The sequence below is a fragment of the Narcine bancroftii genome, chromosome 1 (genome assembly GCF_036971445.1).
Source record: "Narcine bancroftii isolate sNarBan1 chromosome 1, sNarBan1.hap1, whole genome shotgun sequence".
Lineage (NCBI taxonomy): Eukaryota > Metazoa > Chordata > Chondrichthyes > Torpediniformes > Narcinidae > Narcine > Narcine bancroftii.
The window spans coordinates 224,301,596-224,325,116 of NC_091469.1; the positions used below are offsets into that span (position 1 = coordinate 224,301,596).

A 23,521-nucleotide genomic window follows, 5' to 3' on the forward strand; every position below is an offset into this window, starting at 1 on the left:
TTTCTTTCAGGACACCACAGAGTGCCTTTTTGTTTCTCTAATTTCAAGTGATACATTGGACAGCCAGTCCTCTCCTCTTGCATGAACCACAAGGGCTTTGACCAGGCTGAACTAAGCACTCACAACCCATCTTTCAAATGGGGTCTTAGAACTGCAAGTTCCACTCCAGACAGAAGGTGGCTCTGACAAGATCTTTCATCTGTTGCCTTTTGTAATCCACGATCCATTAGTGAAGCCCCTTGGGCACTCTCCAAAGCTTTTGCAAAGGTTCTGGGGCCGATATATCGAGCATGATCAGAGCTCCAGTACTTTAAATAAGATCTGTTTTAAAGTGTTTGTATATTACCACTAAAAACCCTGCCCCAATTTATCACCTAGAAACATATCTATATTCTGTCACACCATTCTCATTCTTCCACTGTTGTGGTTCAACACACTGAGTTTCTCCAGCAGTTTTTTTTTCTTTCATTCGCATTCCAGCATCTGTAGTTTCTTGCGTGTCTCCAGCTAAACGAGCAACATGGATTAAATGAACATCAAAATGGCAGAGCTGTTTAGTGTTTTAGGTTTGTCTTGTCTTCCTCTCCCCTCACCAGTCCTGCTCTTCACCACATCATTTGCATCACTGAAAGCCATGATACTGTTTGGGATTTGACTTCTAAGAAGTGGGATGCTTTCTGTTCCCATGGAGCAACTGCACCTTATATGTGTAGACTTTCAGTATGGGTCAGTGATGTGTTAAGGTGGGCCACCTCAAACTGGAAAATGCAGATTATTGGGGCAAATGGCCACAGGTTTAATGAACATGGTAAGTTATAAGGAGTGTCTTTAAGGAGGAAGGTTCAAAAGACGTGAGATGTTTAAGAAACAAACTCCAGAACTTAAGGTGTTGGCATCTGAAAGCAAGGCATCACTGGTAGCAATAATTATTTTAAGCCAGCATTATTAAACCTGCATGGTGCAGTCGGTTGGGATGGTCAGAGTGTAGAACCCCATGGAGGAGCGCTGAAAGACTTGAAATTTAAACCTTTGGCATGATAAAAGGCCCTTCTGGCCCAGGAGCCTGTGTCACCCAAATATCCCAATCAACCTACATGTGTTGAAGGGTGGGAGGAATTCCAGAGCACCCAGAGGAAACCCATGCAGGCAAGGGGAGAACATTCAATCTCTTGACAGACAAAACTGGATTCCAACCTGAGTCACTGGCACTGAAATAGCATTGCGCTAACTGCTATGCTAACCAATCCACCCTTGTGCAAGTTCCTTGAGACAAAATAACTAGTTACGAGCAGTAGCATCATAGTGTATGTTCAAGTGTAATGAGAAAAAAAGGTGTGCTCATTTACCAAGCTTGATTTTAAAAAAATGTATTCTATTTTGTGTTTTGAAAATGTGTTCATGCATTTATATAAATGGCCCTTTCAGTAGGTGTGGTTCAATATATTAATAATGAAAGGTCACCATCTACAACTGCTTCTCAACCTATGATAGGGCTACATTCCCAATGTAAGTGGAAAAATTGTAAGTTGGAAAGGAATACACGTGCTCCCCTACTTACATTGGTCCAACTTACAATTTCTCAAAGTTACAATGGTTCGAATCCGTACTTTGTTTCTAATTCCGATCGGTTCCCGCGCTTACGATGTGTAGTATGCTACTCTCGCGTTCCCAACATCCAGCAATTAATTTTAGTTCAATGCTTCAAACAATATACATGCCCAGAGTGCTTTCAGCTGTGTATATTGTTTTTTTTTTACAGTGTGGAATAAAGGTATCAAAAATTTAATTATAAAAAATGGTAGGTGCAATGTTCTTTATCGACTTGGGATGGGTTTGCTGGATTGCAACCCCATTGTAAGTTGAGGAGCGCATGAGATGCTCCTCTACTTCCAGTGGGCCGGCTTGTGATTTTTCAAAGTTGCAATAGTTCAATAGCGATAAGCATTTGGAAGAATCCATAACCATATAACCATTTACGGAGCGGAAACAGGCCATGTTGGCCTTTCGAGTCGGCTGACATCTCTCCATACTTTGAATTTCGATCTGTTCCCGCACTTGCAGTTATGTGGTATGCTGGGCCAATACTGTGTTGAAAGCATTTTTTTTATTTTGTGTTTTTGCATCCCATCATGTGCTTTCAGCTGCGGTCATTAATGTGTACGTTAACACTTGATTTTGCCTGACTGTAGGCTATGGTAAGTGCTCTGAGCATGTTTAAAGTAGTTAGGCTATGATGTTTGGTAGGTGCAGTACATGGATTGGAAACAATTGCACAATGCTACAGTTAATGGGAATTTGAAATATGACTGAAAAGTTAAGGAATTTTTTCTGTTTCTCATTTGTTAACACTCAGGTCTTTGAACCTCCCCATATTCCCCCAATTATAACACAACTCTAAAAATGTGCATGCCCAATTGGCCAACAGTGAATATCTATTTAGCTATTTTATTTGTTGCTTGTTCATTGGCTTGCTTGTCTGTTTATTTATTTATCTGTCATTATTTCATCTTCCTTTGATATAACGTCTTTTTCTCTTGTATATCATTCTGTGTGCTTTTTATGTACCTGTGGAGCTGCAACAAATAAATCTTCCAAGGGTTTGTACATGGCATATGCCTGTGATCACAGACAGTCATCAGCTCTGTCTGTATCTCTGGCAGGACGTTGAGAAAATAAATGTGGCTAGTTCATTTTAGATAAACTAGAATAACTTTAGCAATGTATAATGCTGTTAGACACGTGATCTATAACTTGTTTTAATTCCTTTCCTTCAGGACAAATCAAAAATCAGTGAAAAGGGGCAAAGTTCTAAAGCAATGAGTTCATCTAGTAAGGTACGTTTAGCTACCTTGTTTATGTTTTATAGTGAATCACAAAATTAGAGAAATGGCAAGTGATGATTTAGTATAGTAGAATAAAGCTTGGATTGTACCATTGATTGGAAAGCCCAATGGCTCAGCATCTGGCAACCAGGGCCCCCTGCCCACAGTCCCTTTTAACCCTCATCCTCACAATCACTTTAAACACAATAGGCTCCCCTTTCTACATTCAATCCAACCTTGCCTTTTGATCTTACACTTCCCTTTAAACTCCCCTGGGCCCTGTCTCAACCTCCCATGAAACTCACCGGGTTCAATATAAAATTACCACTGTGCAACATATTTTTTTAATAAAGTCAATTAAAAGTGTGTTGATAATAGAGAGAAAATGCAATATCCGGAAAATCTGCCAATCCAGCATCACCAAAATCTCAAGGGTGCTGGATTATTGTTTTGCTGTGTTTGTTTAAATGACTGATCTCTTCAAAGGGTTGAAAAGAACATCAGTTTTAAAATATCAAGACAAAGTCTGAAAGCATTTTTAAAATTTTACATGTTCAAAGATTTAAATTATTAGGTTATTCTCTGACTTCCTTCCTCTAACAGTTATGCATTATATGGTGAGATATAAGCCGCTTTCAGGTGGCCAGAATACCCCAACATAAAGCTGCCTAAAATACCCGAATGCGGCTGTTAAGAGGGCACCTGAAAGCAGAGAACCCTGACCTGAGGAGTACTTACCCATTCCTCCTCGGGTAGGTGCATTCTCCGCTTCCGAGCGCTCCCCCTAGGCATCTGTAAGCAGCGGGACTACGGCCACAGTCGACAGGAGCCGGCATTCGCTCTGCTGCGCTTCTCCCCACTGCAGACCTTTCGGGTGCCAGAACAGTGCCTTCAGTGTTGCCACCTGAATGTCGCTTCGCACACATCCACAGTCGGCTCCGGAGCTGCATTCTCCCAGCTATTCCACCTGAAAGCAGTTATAGTCAGAAGCCGTTGTAATTAAGGAATTGAAAAGAGCTGAATTACGGAACTGGGTTTTCTATCAGCCACTTTTGGATCTCTGTGCTTGGGATTTAATACAGACATCATGAGGTTGATCAAGTTCTCCTCCAAAAGCCGAATCAAATAAAGCTGATGGAATGAACGATTTAAAGCATTTGCGAGGAACTCTAACTGAATTTAAAAATTGCATTATGAGATCTGAGTTTTTGGTGATTCTCTGGTGTAATTACAATTTTGCAAACTCCCTTGCGTAAGAAAACTCGCAGTTTGGAACACAAATACTTTTTTTTTAAATAGAATGGATTTAAAAACATTCTTGAAAGGATTCTTTTTGACTGTTTCCTATCTTTTACCCTCTGTAAAATGTCGAAAAGATGAATTTAATATTGTGCTTTTTCCATCCTGATTTGGAATTTGAGGCAATTGGCTGGTCATTCAGATGGATGCTAAATTCCATGTGTCCTTTTGAGCTGATGCTTGTTACCAACTTTCAGAACAGAGAAACTCCACACCACGGAGAATAGTTTTCTGTAAAATTTTGTAATGTCTTGCCTGTTATAGAACTGAATTTTGTTCCCACTGATTTAATTGTACATCATTTAGCAAAGCAACAGTATTCAATGCAATAATACATTGGCAGGTAGCAACAACTAGATGTGTTGAATCTTGGTTGTGGTATCACAGGTTGTACATTATTGTCAAGGCATTGGCATTTGCCATCTACACTCACATATTCAGTGGATTGGTTTTCAAGTGGAAAAGTCTCACCCATTCCCAAGGAACTATGTGAAATAAAATAAGCCTTTCATCAAATAGAGAGAAGTGGTTGGGTTGCAGATGACGGGTCAGGAAAACTTGTGGTGGAAAAAAAGACCTGAGATGGAAGCAGCAAGGATTGGAAAATGCTTGGCAAATAAAGCTCGGGATATGGGGTTAGGACTTCAGGGATGGAGGGGCTAGGGTTGTGCAGATGATCTGTTGAGCCTTGTTGAAGGACACAATTGGTCCATGGCCATATGGTGAGGAGACCTGCAACACTGATGGGATTGGGAGGAAGCAACAAGTCGAAAACTTAAAATGAAAGAGTCTATAAGAGGAAGCATTAATTGCCTTTTTTCTAAGCTTTGAAGGAACTGAACTGGTAGTAGCCCAGGGTGAATTTGTGGAGTATGAGGGTGCAACCATGTTTCTGTTGGGGATCTTCAAGTGCATTTTCAAATGGTGCTGGCCAGGGATTGTACAGTGTCCACTTCAGTTCAAAGATTTTACATTCTAAAGGCATCCTCAACATGCTGATGCTCACTTTATGGATGACTTGCATTTCAATATATTTCAGTACTGATCTGAATTCAGTCTCTAGCTTTATTATTTGGACTTTATGAAATAATCTCTAAAAAAATAAAATTAATTAGTTGCTACTTATTCTTTTAATATTTTCATCTTCTCTGCCTTTCATTAAGCCAAGTATTTTTAAAAATATTTTATTTAAAATTACATAACATTGATTATAGTATTGATGCAAACATCACAAGATAAACCTCCCTCAACCACCCCACTGACACTCTCCTTCCTCCCCTACCCACCAACAAGGAAAGAAAGAAGGGGATCTTCACTTAAAAATGATCATAATCAACTTTTTAGCTGCGGAAGCAGAAAGATCCACTGGAGCGGGCCGAGAGATCAAATTTTAATTCCAAAAATTTTTAAATTTGTGCTCCATACTTTTACAAAAGAAAGATATTTGCCCCAGTGAGCAAAGTCTAAAGAGAATGGCCAAAAAAAGGATTCCACCAATGGAGTCAGGATGGCACAAATCTAATTGTTCATCCTTTCACAGATTAAATTAATTTAACATTGTTATCACTAGTGGGGTAGCCATTTATTAAGTGAAGAAAATCATTTGTGCGTGGGCAGTACAGTTGGTGTAGCGATTAGCACAACGCCTATACAGCGTCAGCGATCGGGACTGGGGTTCAAATCCCTCCCAGTCTGTAAGGAGTTTATACATTCTCCCTGTGTCTGCATGGGTTTTCCCCAGCAGCCTCACATCGTTCAAAACGTATAGGGGTTGTAGGTTAATTGGGTGTAAATTGGGCAGCATGGACTCATTGGCCAAAATGGCCTGTTACCATGTTGTATGTTTAAATTTAATAAAATTTAGAAAGAGAATTAAAATTCTAGTCTTGATAAAGCAATCCAATCCAAAATATTGATCGACCATTTCTCTCAGCTGACTCATCAACTCACTCCAACTTCTCGACGTTCACGCCAGATTGCAGCACCTGCAATTCTTGTGTTTTTCTAAAATTCTGTGCTTTCTGTCCCTCATGAGGAGATTTTTTTTAAAAAAAGCTAGAGGTCAGCCTTTCTGCATCTTCAGCCAAAGAAATTACAATCTTCCAGAGCCAGTAGACTGAACAACTAGTCAGAATTGGATTAGGAATTTAAAAAGTATTTTTAACCATTTTCGAGTATTCAACTAAGGTAAAAGTCCATTATTTTCTTTTCTTTTTTTGAATACTTTATTTAAAATGTTTTAAACCACAAAATACACTTGAATATAATGATTCATATAGGAATACATGTGGAATATATAACAACCCCCTCCTCACCCTCCCTATAACTCAAACCCAAAAGATAGAAAAAAAGAGAAAGAAGAGGAGATCTAAACCATCAATCACGTAGCTAAATGCCACTGACTAGAGTAACCCCACCATGACGCGGCACAGAAAGTTCAACATTTTAAACACACATAATCCAAATAAGGGCTCCAAATATTCCGATAGAAAAAATAATTATCACTCAAATTATATGTCATCTTTTCCAATGGAATACATGATCTCAACTCCATATGCCATTGATGCAAACTTAAATCAACCTCGTGTTTCCAAGTAATCGCTTATACTTTCTCACTACAGCTAATCTCAAAAACACAATTTGATACCTAGTTAATCTCAATTTCAAGATCAACATTTTAACATTACTTAATAAAAATAATGTTGGTTCTATGGGCAATTTATTCTTAAGAACTTTCTCAAGAAACTCTAGGTTGTGTCCAAAAATAAAAGATTGAACTGTATCACATAACCCAGTAGAATGTAAGAAAGAACCTACTTCCTTTTGACACCTGAAACATAAATCTGAAGAAATTAAATTATATTTATTTAATTTTTAAGGGGTTAATGAAATTATAATGAACTAACCTATATCTCACATTAACAATCTTAGTCATACTATCTTTACATATATTTCTCCAATCTTCCTGGTTAATTATTATCCCTAAAACTTTTTCCCCACCTTAATCTAAACTTGTATAAATCTAACTTAGGCATAGCGAATACATTTCAGATATCAATTTTTTCTTCCCACCTTCCATAAGCAAAATTTCAAATTTTGACTGCCTTGGCAACCTGAGAGTATGTGCAAAAGTAAAGCTCTAATTTGGTAATAACAAAAAAGAGTACTTTGTGGAATTTCATATTTTTCCTTCATTCTTTGAAAAGATATTAAATACCCAGCTTCAAAGCAGTCTTGTACATTTTAATTCCTTTCTGATCCCATATTTTCAAAAAATTAATTATTAAGCTTCAAGGAAAAAGTTTATTCTGATATAAAAGTATCTTTGCTGATTTTTTCCTCATTTGTCACATTCCATAATTCAATTAAATGTCTAATAATAGGTAAATTTTATATAAATAATAACAGAATTCCATTTATAAATAAATTGCTCCTTTTTCTCTCACCAATATTGGATAACTCAATATTAGCCCACACCAATGGATTATTCAAATCAAACATTCGATTAATAAATTTCAATTGTGAGTTAGATAAGACTCTAGTGGGCAAAGGAGTTGAGGGTTATGGGGATAAGGCTGGAAAGGGGTACTGATGGTAGTGATCAGCCATGATCTGTAAAATGGCGGTGCTGGCTCGAAGGGCCTACTCCAGCTCCTATTGTCTATTGTCTCTCTGGCATTGTTTGCATTGGCTATTGAACCTTTGGCTCAATTTATAAGACAGGATAATAATATTAAAGGTATTAAAGTGAAATCTGAGGAGTACAAGATGAATTCATTTGCTGATGATGTTTTGATTTATTTAACAAAACCTCAAAATTCTTTAAAATTGTTATGTGAAAAATCTAAACAATATGATGCAATATCTGGCTATAAAATTAATTGGGGGGGGGAAAAGTGATATTCTGCAGTTGATTGATGCTGATTGTACTCATTGGAAGAAGATTGTTCAATTTAAATGGTCAGATCAAATTAAATATTTAGATATTAGATTGGATAAGAATTTAGATTATTTGTATGAGTTAAATTATTTGCCTTTATTTCATAAAATTAAGAGTGATTTAAATAAATGGAAAGGTTTACCTATAACATTAATAGGTAGAGTTAATTGTAATAAGATGAATATTTTTCCTATAATACAATATCTTTTTCAATCTATACCTTGTAAAGTTCCTCAAAAGTTTTTTTAGGGATTTGAATTCTATAGTTAGGAAATTTTTGTGGAATGATCAAATGGTTAGGGTATCTTTACCAAAATTAACTTGGAGGTAAGGCCCATTGTTTTCATGTAATACTACATTTAGAATGTAACATACATGAAATTCTTTAACTTTTATCCACTGTAAGGCAGACAGAGTGTCATCACTTTATCCTGCGCCCCTCACAGAAACTTGGTGTTCCTAGGCGGTCTCCCCTCCAAGTACTGACCAATCTTGACCCTGTTTAGCTTCCTAGATTAGACAATCTCAGCCATATTCAGGCTATTAGGTGCTGTTATAAACTATAAAACTGTTAACAGAATTCTATTTCTGATTAATGCTTTGAATGTGGATTACAGGTAACTAGTTTTGATTATAATCATCCTCTTTTCAGAAGGCACTGGAACTCTATTCATCAAAGCCCATTTTTAAAATAACAGTTTATTGAGGGATTTTCATATTTTGCATGATAATTTTAATTTTACATTTAATAGGCAATATAGGTTAACACTTTATTAATGTACTGGTTATGGTGTCTGTTTTGTTGATTCTGAAGACATCTCTTTGCTTTGATAAATGTTCCAATGACTTTAGAAGTGTAGTTTGTAATGAGCAAGGTATAGCTTTGGTTCTCAGTTAAAAAAATTGATGAACCTCCAGAAGAAATAACAAAGCATTTCAGTGCATCATATCACAGAATGGAAAACCTAAATCCATGTACATAAAACACAATGACTACCACTAATAATGAATACCATGGAGAAGCTGGCAGTTCTTTACAATATTCAATCCTGAGGCAATTTGGAGAATCAGAGCGAATTAGATTCCTTTAATTGTTAATGCTGTAGTATTTTCAATGGAAATAAAAATTAGAAAAATAAGAGTCAGGTGGGAGTGTACAGCCCCTGCCATGTAGCTTAATATGCATTTTCTCTTTGGGCGGCAGAGTTGGTGTTACGGTTAGCGCAGTGCCTTTACTGCACACCAGTGATCAGGATCGGGGTTCAAATCCCACACTGTCTGTAAGGAGCTTGTATGTTCTCCCTGCATCTGCGTGGATTTTCTTTGGGGGCTCCGGTTTCCTCCCACCATTCAAAACATACCGGGGTGTAGGTTAGTGGGGTATAAATTGGGCAGTTCCGACTTGCGTGCCAAAATGGCCTGTTACAATACTGCATGTCTAGATTTAAATTAATTTTATTTTTGATATTTAAAGAGATGTTTTAAGGATTTTGTGGAGGTTTGGTATGACATTGGATCCCTGGCAAATTTCTACAGATGTGTGATGTATGTGCTGACAAACTTCAAAGTGGTCTGGTATGGGGACACCAATACCCCTGAGCCTAAAGCCCTCCAAAAGAAAGTGGACACAGTCCAGGATATCACAGGAAAAACCCACCCCATCATTCAGAACATCTACAGGGAATACTGCTGTCAGAGAGCAGCCGCAGTATTCACGGATGCACATGACTAGCACATATTCTGTTCTCGCTGCTACCATCAGGAAAGAGGTATGAGTGCTACAAGACATGTATTACCAGGTTCAGAAACAGCTGCTACTCCTCCACCATCAGACTCCTCAACAACAAACTCAAATCAGTCTCATTTAAGGACTTTTACTTTTGCACTTTATTGAGTTTTTTTCTTTCTCTCTCTATTGTACAGTCAGTTTGTTTACATGTGTATGTTGAATACATTTTTCTTTTACACCACCAATAAGTGGTAATTCTGCCTCACGTGCAGGAATAAAGAATCCGATGGTTTTATGTGATGCCATGTATGTACTCTGACAATAAATCTGAACTTTGAAATCAAGCCAGTGTCTTTAAACATAGACACACATAAAACCAAGAAAGCAAAAAAAAAATTATGGACTGCTGTTTGTGAAAACTGTTTGGGACTGACCACTGATAAATGATGTCATCATCACACAAGCTACCACTGGAAGTTCCAGAAATTCTTCTGACAATTATGATAAAGCTTTCCAGGGCATATGAAACAACCTCTACTTATTGCTTAATATACAAGCTCTCCAGCAACTCTGTTTAAGCAAGATGGGTGAAGTCCTACAAAGTGCTCTACTTATGTGCAACCATGCAAAAATTTATATAGACAGGATATAGATAAGGTTGAGAGGGTGCAGAGAAGATTTACAAGGATGTTGCCTGGCTTAAAATACCTAGAGTACAGAGAAAGGTTGAAGAGGTTAGGACTTTATTCATTGGAACGTAGACGGTTGAGAGGAGATTTGATGGAGGTGTTTAAAATTATGAAGGGAATAGATAGACTAGATGCAAGTAGACTCTTCCCCCTGAGAGCAGGGGAGGTTGAAACAAAAGGACACCAGTTGAGGGTAAGGGGGAAAAATTTTAGGAGAAACATTAGAGGATGCTTCTTCACTCAGAGAGTGGCGGCTGAATGGAATAATCTTCCAGAGGAGATCGTTGAGGCAAAGCCAATTCTTTCATTTAAGAGGAGGCTGGATATATACATGGATAAGAGGGGATTAGAGGGTTATGGGCAGAGAATAGGCAGGGGGGGCTAGCGGAGTTGTTTAAGTGAACCGGCGTGGACTTGTAGGGCCGAGATGGCCTGTTTCCATGCTATAAACTGTTATATGATTATATGTTATACAGCACGGTAATAGGCCATTTCGGTCCACAAGTCTGTGCTGCCCAACTTACACCCAATTAACCTACACCCTCGGTATGTTTCATAGAGTGGGAGGAAACCGGAACCCTTGGGGCAAACCTATGCAGACATGGGGAGAATGTACAAACTCCTTACAATGTGGGGTTTGAGCCCCGGTCCAGATCGCTGGGGCTGTAAAGACATTGTGCTAACCGCTGCCCCTTTGGAATGAATTGAAGTGGACACGATGCAATCCCTGACCAGCACCAATTGAGGACGTTGGTGAGACACTTGACTTTGACAAACTTGATTAGCTGGATTCCTGAAGAAATCCCCAAAGCAGGTAGTTGAATGATGGATCCGTGGGAAGGGTGTAGCTGGCTTATTTTTCGTTCAGAATAAATCACTGTTATTTTATTGTTTGTTCAGCGTATTATATTTCAGACATTTTTGGGAGGTGATCTAATGAAACTGTCAGTATGAAGAGTAGAAATTGTTTTGTTTTTTTGCTTTCACAACTGAATCAGAATTTATTGTCACAAAATTTGGTGTTTTAGAGCAGCATCATTGTGCAAGTATGCATATTATGAACCATCTTACAGCAATAATATTTAAAAAAAAGTATAAATAGCAGTGCATGCAAATTAAGGCAGACTCTTTTGTTAATTGATTATTCAGGAATCTGATGGCTGCGGGGAAGAAGCTGCTTCTGTTTGCTCATTGACCAAATAAACTTGTTTACATGGTCACCCGAGTTTAACTCTATCCAAGATGTCCCCATCCATCCCTAATTCTGCTTTGTTTCGTTCCCAATTCTGATGAAGGGTCTTCGACATGAAAAGTTCGCTCTGTTCCTCTTACCATAAATGCGGCTGAGTTTTTGAAGCATTTTCTGGGGTTTTTTTTTAGTTTTTTGTTTACTGCTTCTGCATATCGATCATATTTTCCAAACCTGTTTCGTGGATTGAACATATTCAAAGTCTAAGAACCCAGACAGGGTTACGTAAATCAGAGCTGCACGGGGTGAAAAATAACACTTGGCTTTAAGGGAAATAAATTGCTCTCCTTTGTATAGATTATGTACAGGATAAATATCTAGCTACATCCCAAATAATAGCCAGGGAACTCTTCTAAAATTGGCATTAAGAATATCGGAGATTATTTATTCACCCTTAAGAATGCAATTGGCCCTCATTTATTTTCATCAAAGATTTTTGTGCTTTCTACAGCAAGGGAATAATTAGTCCAGACTTTTAAGGTTCCTTGGTTTTTTTTTTAAATTTGCTAATAAACTTTACACAAACCCCAATTGGCTATAAATGTCTGTGTGCCCATGGGTGAAACAGGATGAGTTGACATTGCGCCAGCCCAACAGAAATGAAGCAAACTCTGCGCTTACTTGTTCAGGCAGGTTTTGGCACTTCTGAGTGTTGAATTCAAGAGCGCAATCAATCTACAGTCCCAAGCATTAGGAAGTTAATGCTGGAGACGAATTGCAAAAGAAGTTGGTTTTTTTTGGGAAGAGAAAGGACTTGTATTCTGTACAAAGTTTCTTCACCATCTTTCAGTCTCCTGTGATCAATTGTTTTGAAAAGAAATCACTTCTATCAGGGCTTAAAGGTAGGGAGAATTCTTGTATGCTTTCTCACACAATCATTTTCAATGCCTTCACATCAGTAGATAATTTATTATTATTTTGCTTATTTATTTTGTATTTCATTCTGCTGTTAGTGTCCTAAATGTGAACCTATTATTGTTATAGTCATCTCAAGATTTATGTTTGTGTCAGTAATTTTTATGCAAAAAATTTGCCCCACCTCAAATCAAAAATTATTTGATATTTAAACTGGAATTTTCGTCCGATTAAAGGAGAGGAAGGATTACACCCTTATTATTGGTGACTCAGATGTGGTATGTTGTGGATGTTGACTTTATATTGCCCATACATGTTGGCAAAATATTTAATTCATAGCATGAGGAGCTTGTGATTGGTTACATCACTGTTTCGCAACCTTTTTATTCTCACTGACATACCACCTTAAGTCATCCCACAAGTGCTTAAGGTGGTATGTGAGTGGAAAGAATAGGTTCAGAACCACTGGCTTAGGGAGGCAACTTATTTGACATGGACACATTAGGCTGAAGGGCCTGTTTCCTTTCTGTAAACTCTGATTCAATGATTGTATTCTGTTGTCAAATTACCAAATGCATCAAGAGCTGGTAAGTGTGATTACTTACCAAGCACAGGTGTCACGAATCATGGTTTTGGAAATGTCTCGACAATGCAAATAACTCGTTAGGACCATTTTGAAAATGATATCATAACAGAACTGTTGGCTGTGTTCTTGCTATTGTGAAATTTCAGATGCTGTTTCCTAGTTCTTCTTGGGTCATTGTATCCTGCATCACTTTCAACAATCTAGTTCAATTCAACTTCATCTATTCTCTGTATTGTCTTGTATTCTCTTCTGGAACCCATGTGTAACTTGCCAGCAGCCCATCCCATCCATTTACAGCTGACTCACCTGATAATATCGCAGATCTACCCTCAATCCTTTCCTAACCATTGATTTCATTCAAGCTGCAGCCTTGTTTCATATGCAATTGAGACTGAAGATGACTCTGATCCTTGTGAACAATCTTACAAAGAACTCCAATACAGTAATATCCAATTAGGTCACTCTTGTCATGGCTAATTTATTCTTTGAATGTATAATTGCACTGAATGTTTGTGCTTGGTGTGTGCAGTTAACTCGACTACAAATGCCCACTCGTTCATTTGGCCACTCAAGAGTTAGTTGTCTACCTTGCTGACCTGCCCAGTAGCTCAGATTATGTAACCAACTAGATCACCCAGCCTCCTGTTTTGCATATTGGTCAGGTTATTCACTATTTCAAAAAAGGTAAGAGAATAACAAAATAAATTAAGTGAGAGAATGCAAAAATCAGAAGACAATTTTTTTTTAAATAGAGAAATTGAAGAATCAGAACAAAATGTTGTCATGAAGTTGGGTGAAGACTGTGATAAATGATCCCCATCATTGGATATTGTAGATCCCTAAATCATTGGGATTTGACTGCAGAACATTAAGATTAAAAAAACCATAGAAAACTTTTAAAAAACTGAATAAATTGTTCATTATTCAGATCAGTGGTATTTTTCCATACCTTATGAATCACTACATCACACAATTTACCTGCAATGTCCATATTATCTATTTTTTAATGCTTATAGGAAGTTAGCATCAAAAGCTTGCGGTAAGTTTAATGAGTTGAGTCAAGTCACCTTTATTTATCGTTCATACCATGTTCACGCTCGTTTCTCCAGGACCATGGAGCATATTTACACAAATATAAGTTAGAATAGAAGTTAAATACATTAAAATATTAAGACATCTACATTAAAAGTCCACAGTACACTATCCGCGTATGTTCTGGGAATTCTGGCTTGGGGGAAAAAACTGTTACCCAGTCTGGTCGTAAGGGCCTGAGTGTTGCAGTACCTCCTACTAGATGGCAGAAGGGAGAACAGTTTACATGAGGGGTGTGTGGAGTCCTTCACAATGTTTATTGCCTTTCGCCTGCATCGGGGGTTGTTGATGTCCCTCATAGTAGGAAGAGAGCTCCCAATTATCTTTTCCACTAGCTTCACTATTCTCTGCAGTGTCTTGCAGTCTGAGATGGTTCCCAAAACAGGTGATGATACAATTGCACAGGATGCTCTTATTACATCCTGTGTAGAATGTAGTGAGGATGGAGGGTGGGAGATGAACTTTCCTCAGCCTTCGCAGGAAGTAGAGGCGCTGCTGGGCTTTCTTGGCTAGAGAGCTGGTGTTAAGGGACCAGGTGAGATTCTCTGCCAAGTGTACTCCAAGGAATTTGATACTCTTGACAACCTCAACTGTCGAGCTGTCAATGGTCAGTGGAGCATAGTCCCCCTGAGCCCTCCTGAAGTCGACAACCATCTCTTTTATTTTATTAAAGTTAAGATACAAGTTGTTGGCTCTGCACCAGTCCGTTAGTGACTGCACCTCTGTACGCTGACTCCTCATTCTTACTGATCAGGCCCACCACGGTCATGTCGTCAGCAAACTGATGTTGTGGTTCGGGCTGTGTTCATCTGCACAGTCGTAGGTCAGCCGAGTGAACAGCAGTGGACTAAGCAAGGATTTAAATTATCAGTGTAATTGGGGCCAGAATTTGCAAAACAATAACTTAACTGATGGCCTCCTTTTATTAATGTACAAACCAGCCAGCAGCTTGGATTATGGCTGACCACAATTAGGCAGCTGTTAGATCTGCTCTTCCATGCCATTGTGAAAACATTGACCTCAGTCTTCCTGAGATTTTCATCAGTTTGCTCTATTTTATATTAAACTCATTAACTCACAACAGAACATTTAAATCAAGTAATCATTAATCAATATTTCGTGTCTGCAAAATGATTGTTTATCAGAGGAGTTTATGGCAATTTTAGAACATTTGGAAAGATTTAAAATGTTCTTTTTTGCCCTCTTGAAGCCAACTCTTCTTTCCCTGTCCTACTACCTGATTTGACGTTGGATTCACCTCCACTTCTCAGTACCTATTCTGATTAATTCCTCAGTCCTTCAGTCTCATTGGTCAAGAAGAGATACAATTGGTTTTGACATTCGAAGTTGCTAAAGGACGTGTTGCTCTTGCTGTGTTGTTATCCACCTACACATTCAGCAACCTTCATGCTCCAGAAAATTCTGGACATTTATATTTTTGGAGGTGAACGTGGCAAATGGGTAAGATTACTGCATTGCCACCTATTTCAGAAAGAATAGAAATAATGATGAAGGGAAACTGTGGTCCATTTTTGCCAAGACTGACTCTTGGATGTGAAACAAAGATAATTAATTATCTCACATCGTGGGGCAGATTTGAAGTATTTGCACCATACACCTCACTCTTTTTTTAATAGATTTCCCACATTCAACAGCAGTAAGCTACCTTGTATTTGCATAGGATTCTGACTTCAAGGCATTAAGGAACACTCTTGCTTATGTTAGCTTGGCTTCTTAGTCAAGAATGTACACCAAATATCCTCATATTTGCCCAATCATCAAAATTTTATACTGTATGCTTTCTTCAGCTTTTTAAGAATGAACTCTCTATTTTTCTCCATTCTAGTCATCAGAAAAGCCAGGATCGGCAGCAACACACAAGTCAACAGACTCCTGCAAGGTAAGAGCATGATTATCAGGTATGTGTAATCAACATTGTTGCAGCATCAAAAAATATTTTGCAAGATCTAATTGGAGTCCCTTCCTGTTTTGGAAAGCACACGTGAAAGAAACAGAATGGGAAGTTACCATTCAGGGCACCTCACAAGCAACAGATTCTTTCACCACTAAAATTGTGTGTATTTCAGTTCAAACAACGGAAACCGAGGTACAAATATGCAGCTGGATTTCCCCCACACCCACAGAAATTAACATCTATCCTTAAATCCTTTCATTTGCTGTTCCCTTTGAAAGGATCAATACAGGTTGTTTTTCTATATATCTAGTCCATTAGCTTCCCTGATGTGATGAACATCACATGACACCTGTGTCAATCAGGCAGCTTGACTGGACAGACAATTTGCTCTTTCGACATGCTGCCTTTGATTGGGCTAGACCAGAAAAGATATTTTGCATATCAAATATGTGCCTTATGTACATCTTAATGTCAAAATATATGCATTTTCATAAGGATAAATCTACTGCTAAAATAGATGCTACTGGCAACAAAATTGCCCAGCCAATTAAGATAAACTTGAATTTGTTCTACAACGCATTGGTGAGGCCAAATTTGGAATACTGTGTGCAGATTTGGTCACCAAATTATAGGAAAGCTATGAACAAAATAGAGGGAGTGCAGAGAAGGTTCACGAGAATGTTGACAGGATGTCAGGGTTTGAGTTACAGAGAAAGGTTGAGCAGCCTGGGCCTTTTTTCTCTGGAGCGTAGAAGATTGAGGGGGGATTTGATGGAGGTGTTCAAGATTTTAAAAGGGACAGAGAGAGTCAACGTGGATAGGCTTTTTCAATTAAGAGTGGGGGATATTCAAACCAGAGGCCATGGTTTGAGATTGAAAGGGGAAAATTATAAGGGGAACATGAGGGGAAATTTCTTCACGCAAAAGGTGGTTGGGATGTGGAATGGGCTTCCGGCGGAGGTGGATGAAGCAGGAATGTTATTTACATTTAAGGAAAGACTGGATAATTACATGGAGGGGAGAGGATTGGAGGGGTATGGACCAGGTGCTGGTCAGTGGGACTAGGAGGGTGGGGATTTGTTCCGGCATGGACGAGTAGGGTCAAACTGGCCTGTTCTGTGCTGTATATGGTTATAATTAAACCACAGAAAATGATCATAATTTAACTAAATTATTATCAAGACTTTCCTGTTTAACTGTTAATGATGCACTGATAGATAATTGAAACTGAAAGTTTCCTTCACTGTTTGCCACTTCTGAATATTTAGAGATGTGTCTGTACAAAATGTAGGTAAATTAGATCAACATCAATTTATGATCACTTTTGTCTGCTCATTGCTAAATAAGTTGTTATGGTAATACATCATGGATGTGGCATAAGATGTACTTTAGTTCAGCTGATCTTGCTAATGTGAACAGTAGTGCAAGGCCTCAAAGTCATTTCTGGGAAGATTTTCCAAGCAATTTGGTTTAAATCATAACAAATGCTGTTTACTTACAGAAGAAGCAGCTTTTAAGAATGTTGGAGATTCAAACTGAACATTTTTTTAGATGGTCGGACACATCTCTGCTACAGGCAAAGGCGAGTGCCACACAACTCTGCCAAACAAACTCTGAGTAGATTCAGTCAAACTGGGATTTCATCACCACCACTCCAAACTACAAAGGCTACAATCTTGAGAGAACAAAAGGCAGCTGGAGGAACACCATGGGTCAGGCACCATCCATGGAGAGTAATGCTTAGTTGGAGTTCTGGGTCAGGGCCTTTTACTGAGAGTAAATCAGGAACAGGCGATATCACGTAGGGGGAGGGGGAAAGAGCTGGGGAAGGGATAAGGCTGAAAGGATATTGGAAAGAAGCTAGAAGCTGTGGAGGGGCAGGTAGAGGAAGATGCCACTGGGAAGGAAAATGGATTGGAGAGAAAAGCGAGAACTGGAGTAGATAAAGAAGAGATGGAAACAATAGAGCCATGTGGTAGATTGAGTGACCACATCACCGTCCACCTGCAGTCTTTCTGTAGGCCCATGCTAAAACTCCCACTTGCTAACTATTTAAAATGTTGCACTATTGAATGTTACACATCAATAACAGCTGAGCACAGCAGTACAGGAGCCATGGCTAAAATTAGACTGTCCACCTACATCTGCCCAGGCACATGAAGCAAATCATTAGAAATGCAACATCAGAGTGGTTGGCTAGGTATGGAGGCAGAGAGATGGGGAGTTCTTAAATAGTTTTTTTTTTTGGCTTCGGTATTTACTCAGGAAACTGGCACAGAGTCTATGGAAGTGAGGCAAACAACCAATGAGATCACGGAACCTATACAGATTAAAGAGGAGGAGATGATTGCTGCCTTAAAGCAAATAAGAGTGGATAAATCCCCAGGGTCTGACAAGGTATTCCCTTGGATTTTGAGGGAGACTAGTGTAGGCATTGCAGGGGCCCTAGCAGATATATTTAAGATATCCTTAGCCACAGATGAGTTGGTGAGTAGCTCGTTGAACATTACAGCATAGTACAGGCCCTTTGGTCCTTAATGTAGTGCTGACCTATATATTCCTACCAAAAAATTACTAAACCCTTCTTACCCAGTAACTCTCTATTTTCCTTTCACCCATATGCCTAAGAGTCTCTTAAACGACCCTAATGTTTTAGCCTCCACTATAATCCCTAGCAAGGCATTCCAGGAACCCACAAATCTCTTTTTTTTTTAAATAAAAACTTTCCCTAATGTTGCCCTAAACTTTCCTCCCTTCACTTTGTACAGAACGTTGTTCTGTTGCTCCAAAAATAATCCAGGAATTTATAGTCATCGAGGCTGACATCATGTGAAGCTAAGTTGATGGAAGGTGTTATAAGTGATCAGATATACAAGTACAGGTTTCTCCCGCTATCCGAAAGTAAAGTGTTCCTATGAATCTTCACGTAAACGGAAATAGTGTAAAGTGAAGAAGCAATTACCTTTAATTTAAATGGGAAAAATTTTTGAGCGTAACCAGACTAAAAAAAAAACCCAACCAAATAGCACATAAAACCTAATGTATTAAATTACTTAATGTATAAAACCTATTCTTTCTCTCTGCATGTAAATAGTATGAATGGTGGACGCAGGCAAGTTCAACACACACACACACAATTGCTTTATTTCGTTCACCATGATCGAAATGTTTAATTATGCTCAGTTTTATCCTAAGCGTAACACCCTTACAAGCTCTTGGAGGCTTTTCTGATACCTAAGGATAGATGTTGCTAACAGATGCACAAATAAATTGAGATAAAGCACAGATGCTCTCAGAAATAGTTCAAAGCTATGGCAGCTTGATGCTGAGTGTAGTTTCTGGGGAAGGAGCTTGGTGGCATCACTCTCGCTGCTCATGGTACGCGCTGCCTCTATAACAGCTTGTGGCAAAACAAGTGCTGAGGGCTATTTTCGCTTTGCACCTTTTTCCGTAAAAGTAAAAATCCTTTTCGGATTTTTTTCGCTTAGCGAAAACCGGTACTAATACAGGTCTTTCATAAAAGCAAATGGTGTAAAGCAAACTTTCAAAAAGTGGGGGAATTCCTGTATTTGGATAGCCAGGGACTGATTAGGGATAGTCAATGTGGCTTTATGCATGATAGATCATTTTTAACCAATCTTATAGAGTTATTAGGAAAGTTGATGAAGAAAAGACTGTGGATGTTGTTTACATGGCCTTTGACAAGGTCCCACATGGGAAGTAAGTCAGGAAATTCAATCACTTAGTATTCATGGTGAGGTGCTAAACCAAATTCGTCATTGGCTTTACAGGAAAAGCCAGAAAGTGGTAGTGGATGATGTCCTCTGATTGGAGGCCTGCGATGAGTGGTGTGTCTCAAGGATCAGTGCTGGGTCCATTGATGTTTGTCATCTATATCAATGATCTGGATGATAATGTGGTAAATTGGATCAGAAAGTTTACAGTTGCAATAGAGTTTGGAGGTGCAGTGGACAATAAGGAAGGCTTTCAAAGCTTGCATAGGGAACAGGACCCTCTGGAAAAATGGGATGAAAAAATGGCAGATGGAATTAAAGTGAGAGATGCTACATTTTGAGAGGACAAACCAAGGTAGGACATACATGATAAATGGTAGGGCACTGAGGAATGCAGTGGAATAGAGGGATCTGGGAATACAGATACATAATTCTCTGAAAGTGGCATCACATGTGGATAGGGTTGTAAAGAGAGCTTTGGCTTATTGGCCTTCATAAATCAAAATATTGAGTAAAGGATTTGAAATGTTATGGTTATTTCTATAAGGCATTGTTAAGGCCAAATTTGAAGTATTGTGTGGAAGTTGTCACCCAACTACAAGAAAAATATCAATTAAGAATGCACAGAAGATTTACCAGGATGTTGCTGGGACTTCAGGAACTGAGTTACAGGGAAAGGTAAAACAGGTTAGGACTTTATCCCCTGAAGCATAGAGGATGATAGGAGATTTGATCGAGGTATTTAAAATTATGAGGGAGATGGACAGAATAAATGGATGTAGGCTTTTTCTACTGAGGAGAGGTGAGATACAAACCAGACAACATAGGGTAATGGATGAAAGAGGTGCTGAGATCGTGGTATTTGTCTCCATTCTTTTAGTAGTTTGTGTGAGCTTGAGAGAATAATTATTTAGCATTTTGTCCAGGGTATCATAATCTTTTGTGAGTTAATGATTAAATTGAAGAACTTTCATAACAGAAAGGAGTAAAAATATATTACTACCTTGACCACTGCAGAGTGTGAGAGTTAGTGGCATATAAATCTGATGAGATCCAATAGCTTTATGATAGATATTTCTGATTTGAATTTCTCCATCTTGGCATCATTTGTAAAATATATTCACTCTGACACATAAAGTGGAGTTTCTGGATCATTTACTGCAGATCTTCATCATACATTGTTGGATGAGTGTCGGGTTCTTGTTTCTGATTAATGTGCAATCTAAGGGGAATGCTGAGGATCTGTCCAAACTAATTCCAAATGGTACAATCCACTTATTAATTGTGGAGATGAATATAAAATCTGCAGTAAGTCTCATGGATTGGTTTGCCGTGGCATTTGAAGCCCATGACGTCCAAGACCAACAAGGATGCTAGCTGGAAATATGTTAACATTCATTCATTGTTGCAGGGTCAAAATCTTTACTCTCTGCAAATTTAATTTATAACCTGAAAATTGACCAAATTGATAAAGAAGTGATAAAATAGATGGAACTGATCAGTCAGGATTCGATATAAACAGCAAAAGATCGTCTGCACAAGGAGACACCTTATGGACAATTCCAGCCCTAGAGATTCCTGAAAGTTGATATTTTTTTCAAGGAATCTGAATGTTACTGGCCAGGCCAGTGTTTAAAAGCAATTTCAAGTTTTCTTCAGAAATAGTGGTGTTCCGTCTCCTCCAACCAATATAATTTAATGGAGATACTCCCATCGTGATGTACAGTAGAGAGAGCAAAAATTAGATGTTCGTTTTGAACTCTTCCTGCTCTTTCTGTCTTCCTTTATTCCTTTTAAAATAGTTAAAAGTCAATTTAACTATCTAGGTATTACTATTACTAAAAAATTTAATAATTTGCTTAAAGAAAAATTTCTTGCCTTAATGAAACATGTCAAGAAGTCCTTGACACGGTGTCTCCTCTTTCGATTACACTAATTGGATGTGTCAATATTATTAAGATGAATATCCTACCTACATTTTTGTATATTTTTCTGTTTTTGTTCCCAAATCCTTTTTTGATTCACTGGACTCTCTCATCTCTTCTTTTATATGGAAAAATAAGCACCCCAATCTTTAAAAAAAAAAACCAAAAACAAAGGCTTGGCATTACCCAACTTTAGGTTTTATTACTGGGCAGCCAATACTAGATATGTTACTATTTTGATCCATCATCAGGAACATGTAGGTGCTTTAAGATGGATTAATTTAGAAATTAAATCTAGTAAAAAAAGCTTTCTTTCAATGCTTGGAGCACTGCTACCTTTTTTGGCTTCTAAATTAACTGATAATTTTGTTGTCAGACACACATTGAGAATTTGGTTTCTATTCAGGAAACATTTTGGGTTCCATAGATTTTTATTAATTAGTCCTATTTTATGTAATTCCTTTTTTTTTTATCTTATGTTCGAGATAGCAATTACCATCAATGGTAAAATTTAGGTATCCAATCTTTTCTAGATTTTTTTTATTGACCAAAATCTTGCATTTTTTGAACAATTATCCACCAAATTTATAAGACTTAAACATCACTTTTTTTGGTTATTTAATTTTGAGGCTCCCTCAGGATCTGGAACCTAATATGATAGGGAAGATGTACCATTTTAAACATAATCACAAACAGTTGTTATCAGTCCTTTATGAACTACTTTTAAGATCTAATGATAGTTCCCTGGACAAAATTTAAAAAAAACTATGGGAACAATATTTTCAACAGCCATTTTCTGAAACTACCTGGAATTCTATTCTGAAATAAGTGCATTCATCCTCTCTTTGTGCTCGACATTCATTATTACAATTTAAGATCGTACATCAGGCCCACTATTCCAAAATCCAATTAGCTCAATTCTATTCTAATCTTTCTTTTCTCTGTGATAAATGTATAACTGAAGAAGGTACATTGTATCATATGTTCTAGTTATGTCCCTTTCCTTCCAAATTTTGTGAAGGGGTATTTCATACCTTGCCTTTAGTTCTTAATATTACTTTGACTCCCAGTGCTTTTCTTGCTCTCTTTGGAGTAAGTGGGTCAACAGGACTGATATTGACTACTTCACAATCCCATGTAGTGACCTTTGCCTCCCTTATTACTAGAAGGGCCACATTAATGAGACAGAAAGATGTTGTCCCTCCCTCTCATACTCAATGGCTGAATGATATGATGGCATGTCTGACTTTGGAAAAAAATAGATGCTCCACTACTGAAATGAATCTTAGTTTTGTTTCTTTATGGGGTTCTTTTCTTAATTATTTTCAAAATCTGTTCTGTTTTTTTTTTACCCCATTGATTACCTTCCTTTTTGTTATTAGGTAGAGGACTATTTATGTTTAGTCAGTAGCCTCTGAAGGCAGGGTGTTGATGATCAATATAGTGTTATTCTTTAGGTTTTTTTTGTTTCTTTTCAACGTAACAAGTCTTTTCACCAATTTTATTACTATATGTGATTTGTTAATATTTACTTTATTATCATGTACCTATATAATATTTACTTGACTAAATAAATAAAAAATATTGAGAAAATATCAAGCTGACTCACCTGTTTCTTATCACCACCCAAAAATTAATTTCAAACTTTTTGATGGAAAGGTGCATGTTGTCATTTGTCAATTCTTT

The 23,521-nt window shown here is 37.9% G+C and overlaps 1 protein-coding gene across 9 annotated transcripts in view; it reads left to right on the forward strand.

Annotated features, from left to right (window-relative positions):
- cast (calpastatin) overlaps positions 1 to 23,521 on the forward strand; it is a 194,597-nt gene that overhangs the window by 56,371 nt on the left and 114,705 nt on the right. For 8 of the 9 annotated variants that reach the window (XM_069891956.1, XM_069891995.1, XM_069891947.1 and 5 more), the window contains exons 3-4: positions 2,775 to 2,834; positions 16,108 to 16,161. In XM_069891956.1, the coding sequence (XP_069748057.1) occupies positions 2,775 to 2,834; positions 16,108 to 16,161 (114 nt within the window). The remainder of the gene's footprint in view (positions 1 to 2,774; positions 2,835 to 16,107; positions 16,162 to 23,521) is intronic. The other variant, XM_069891964.1, reaches the window with a different exon arrangement.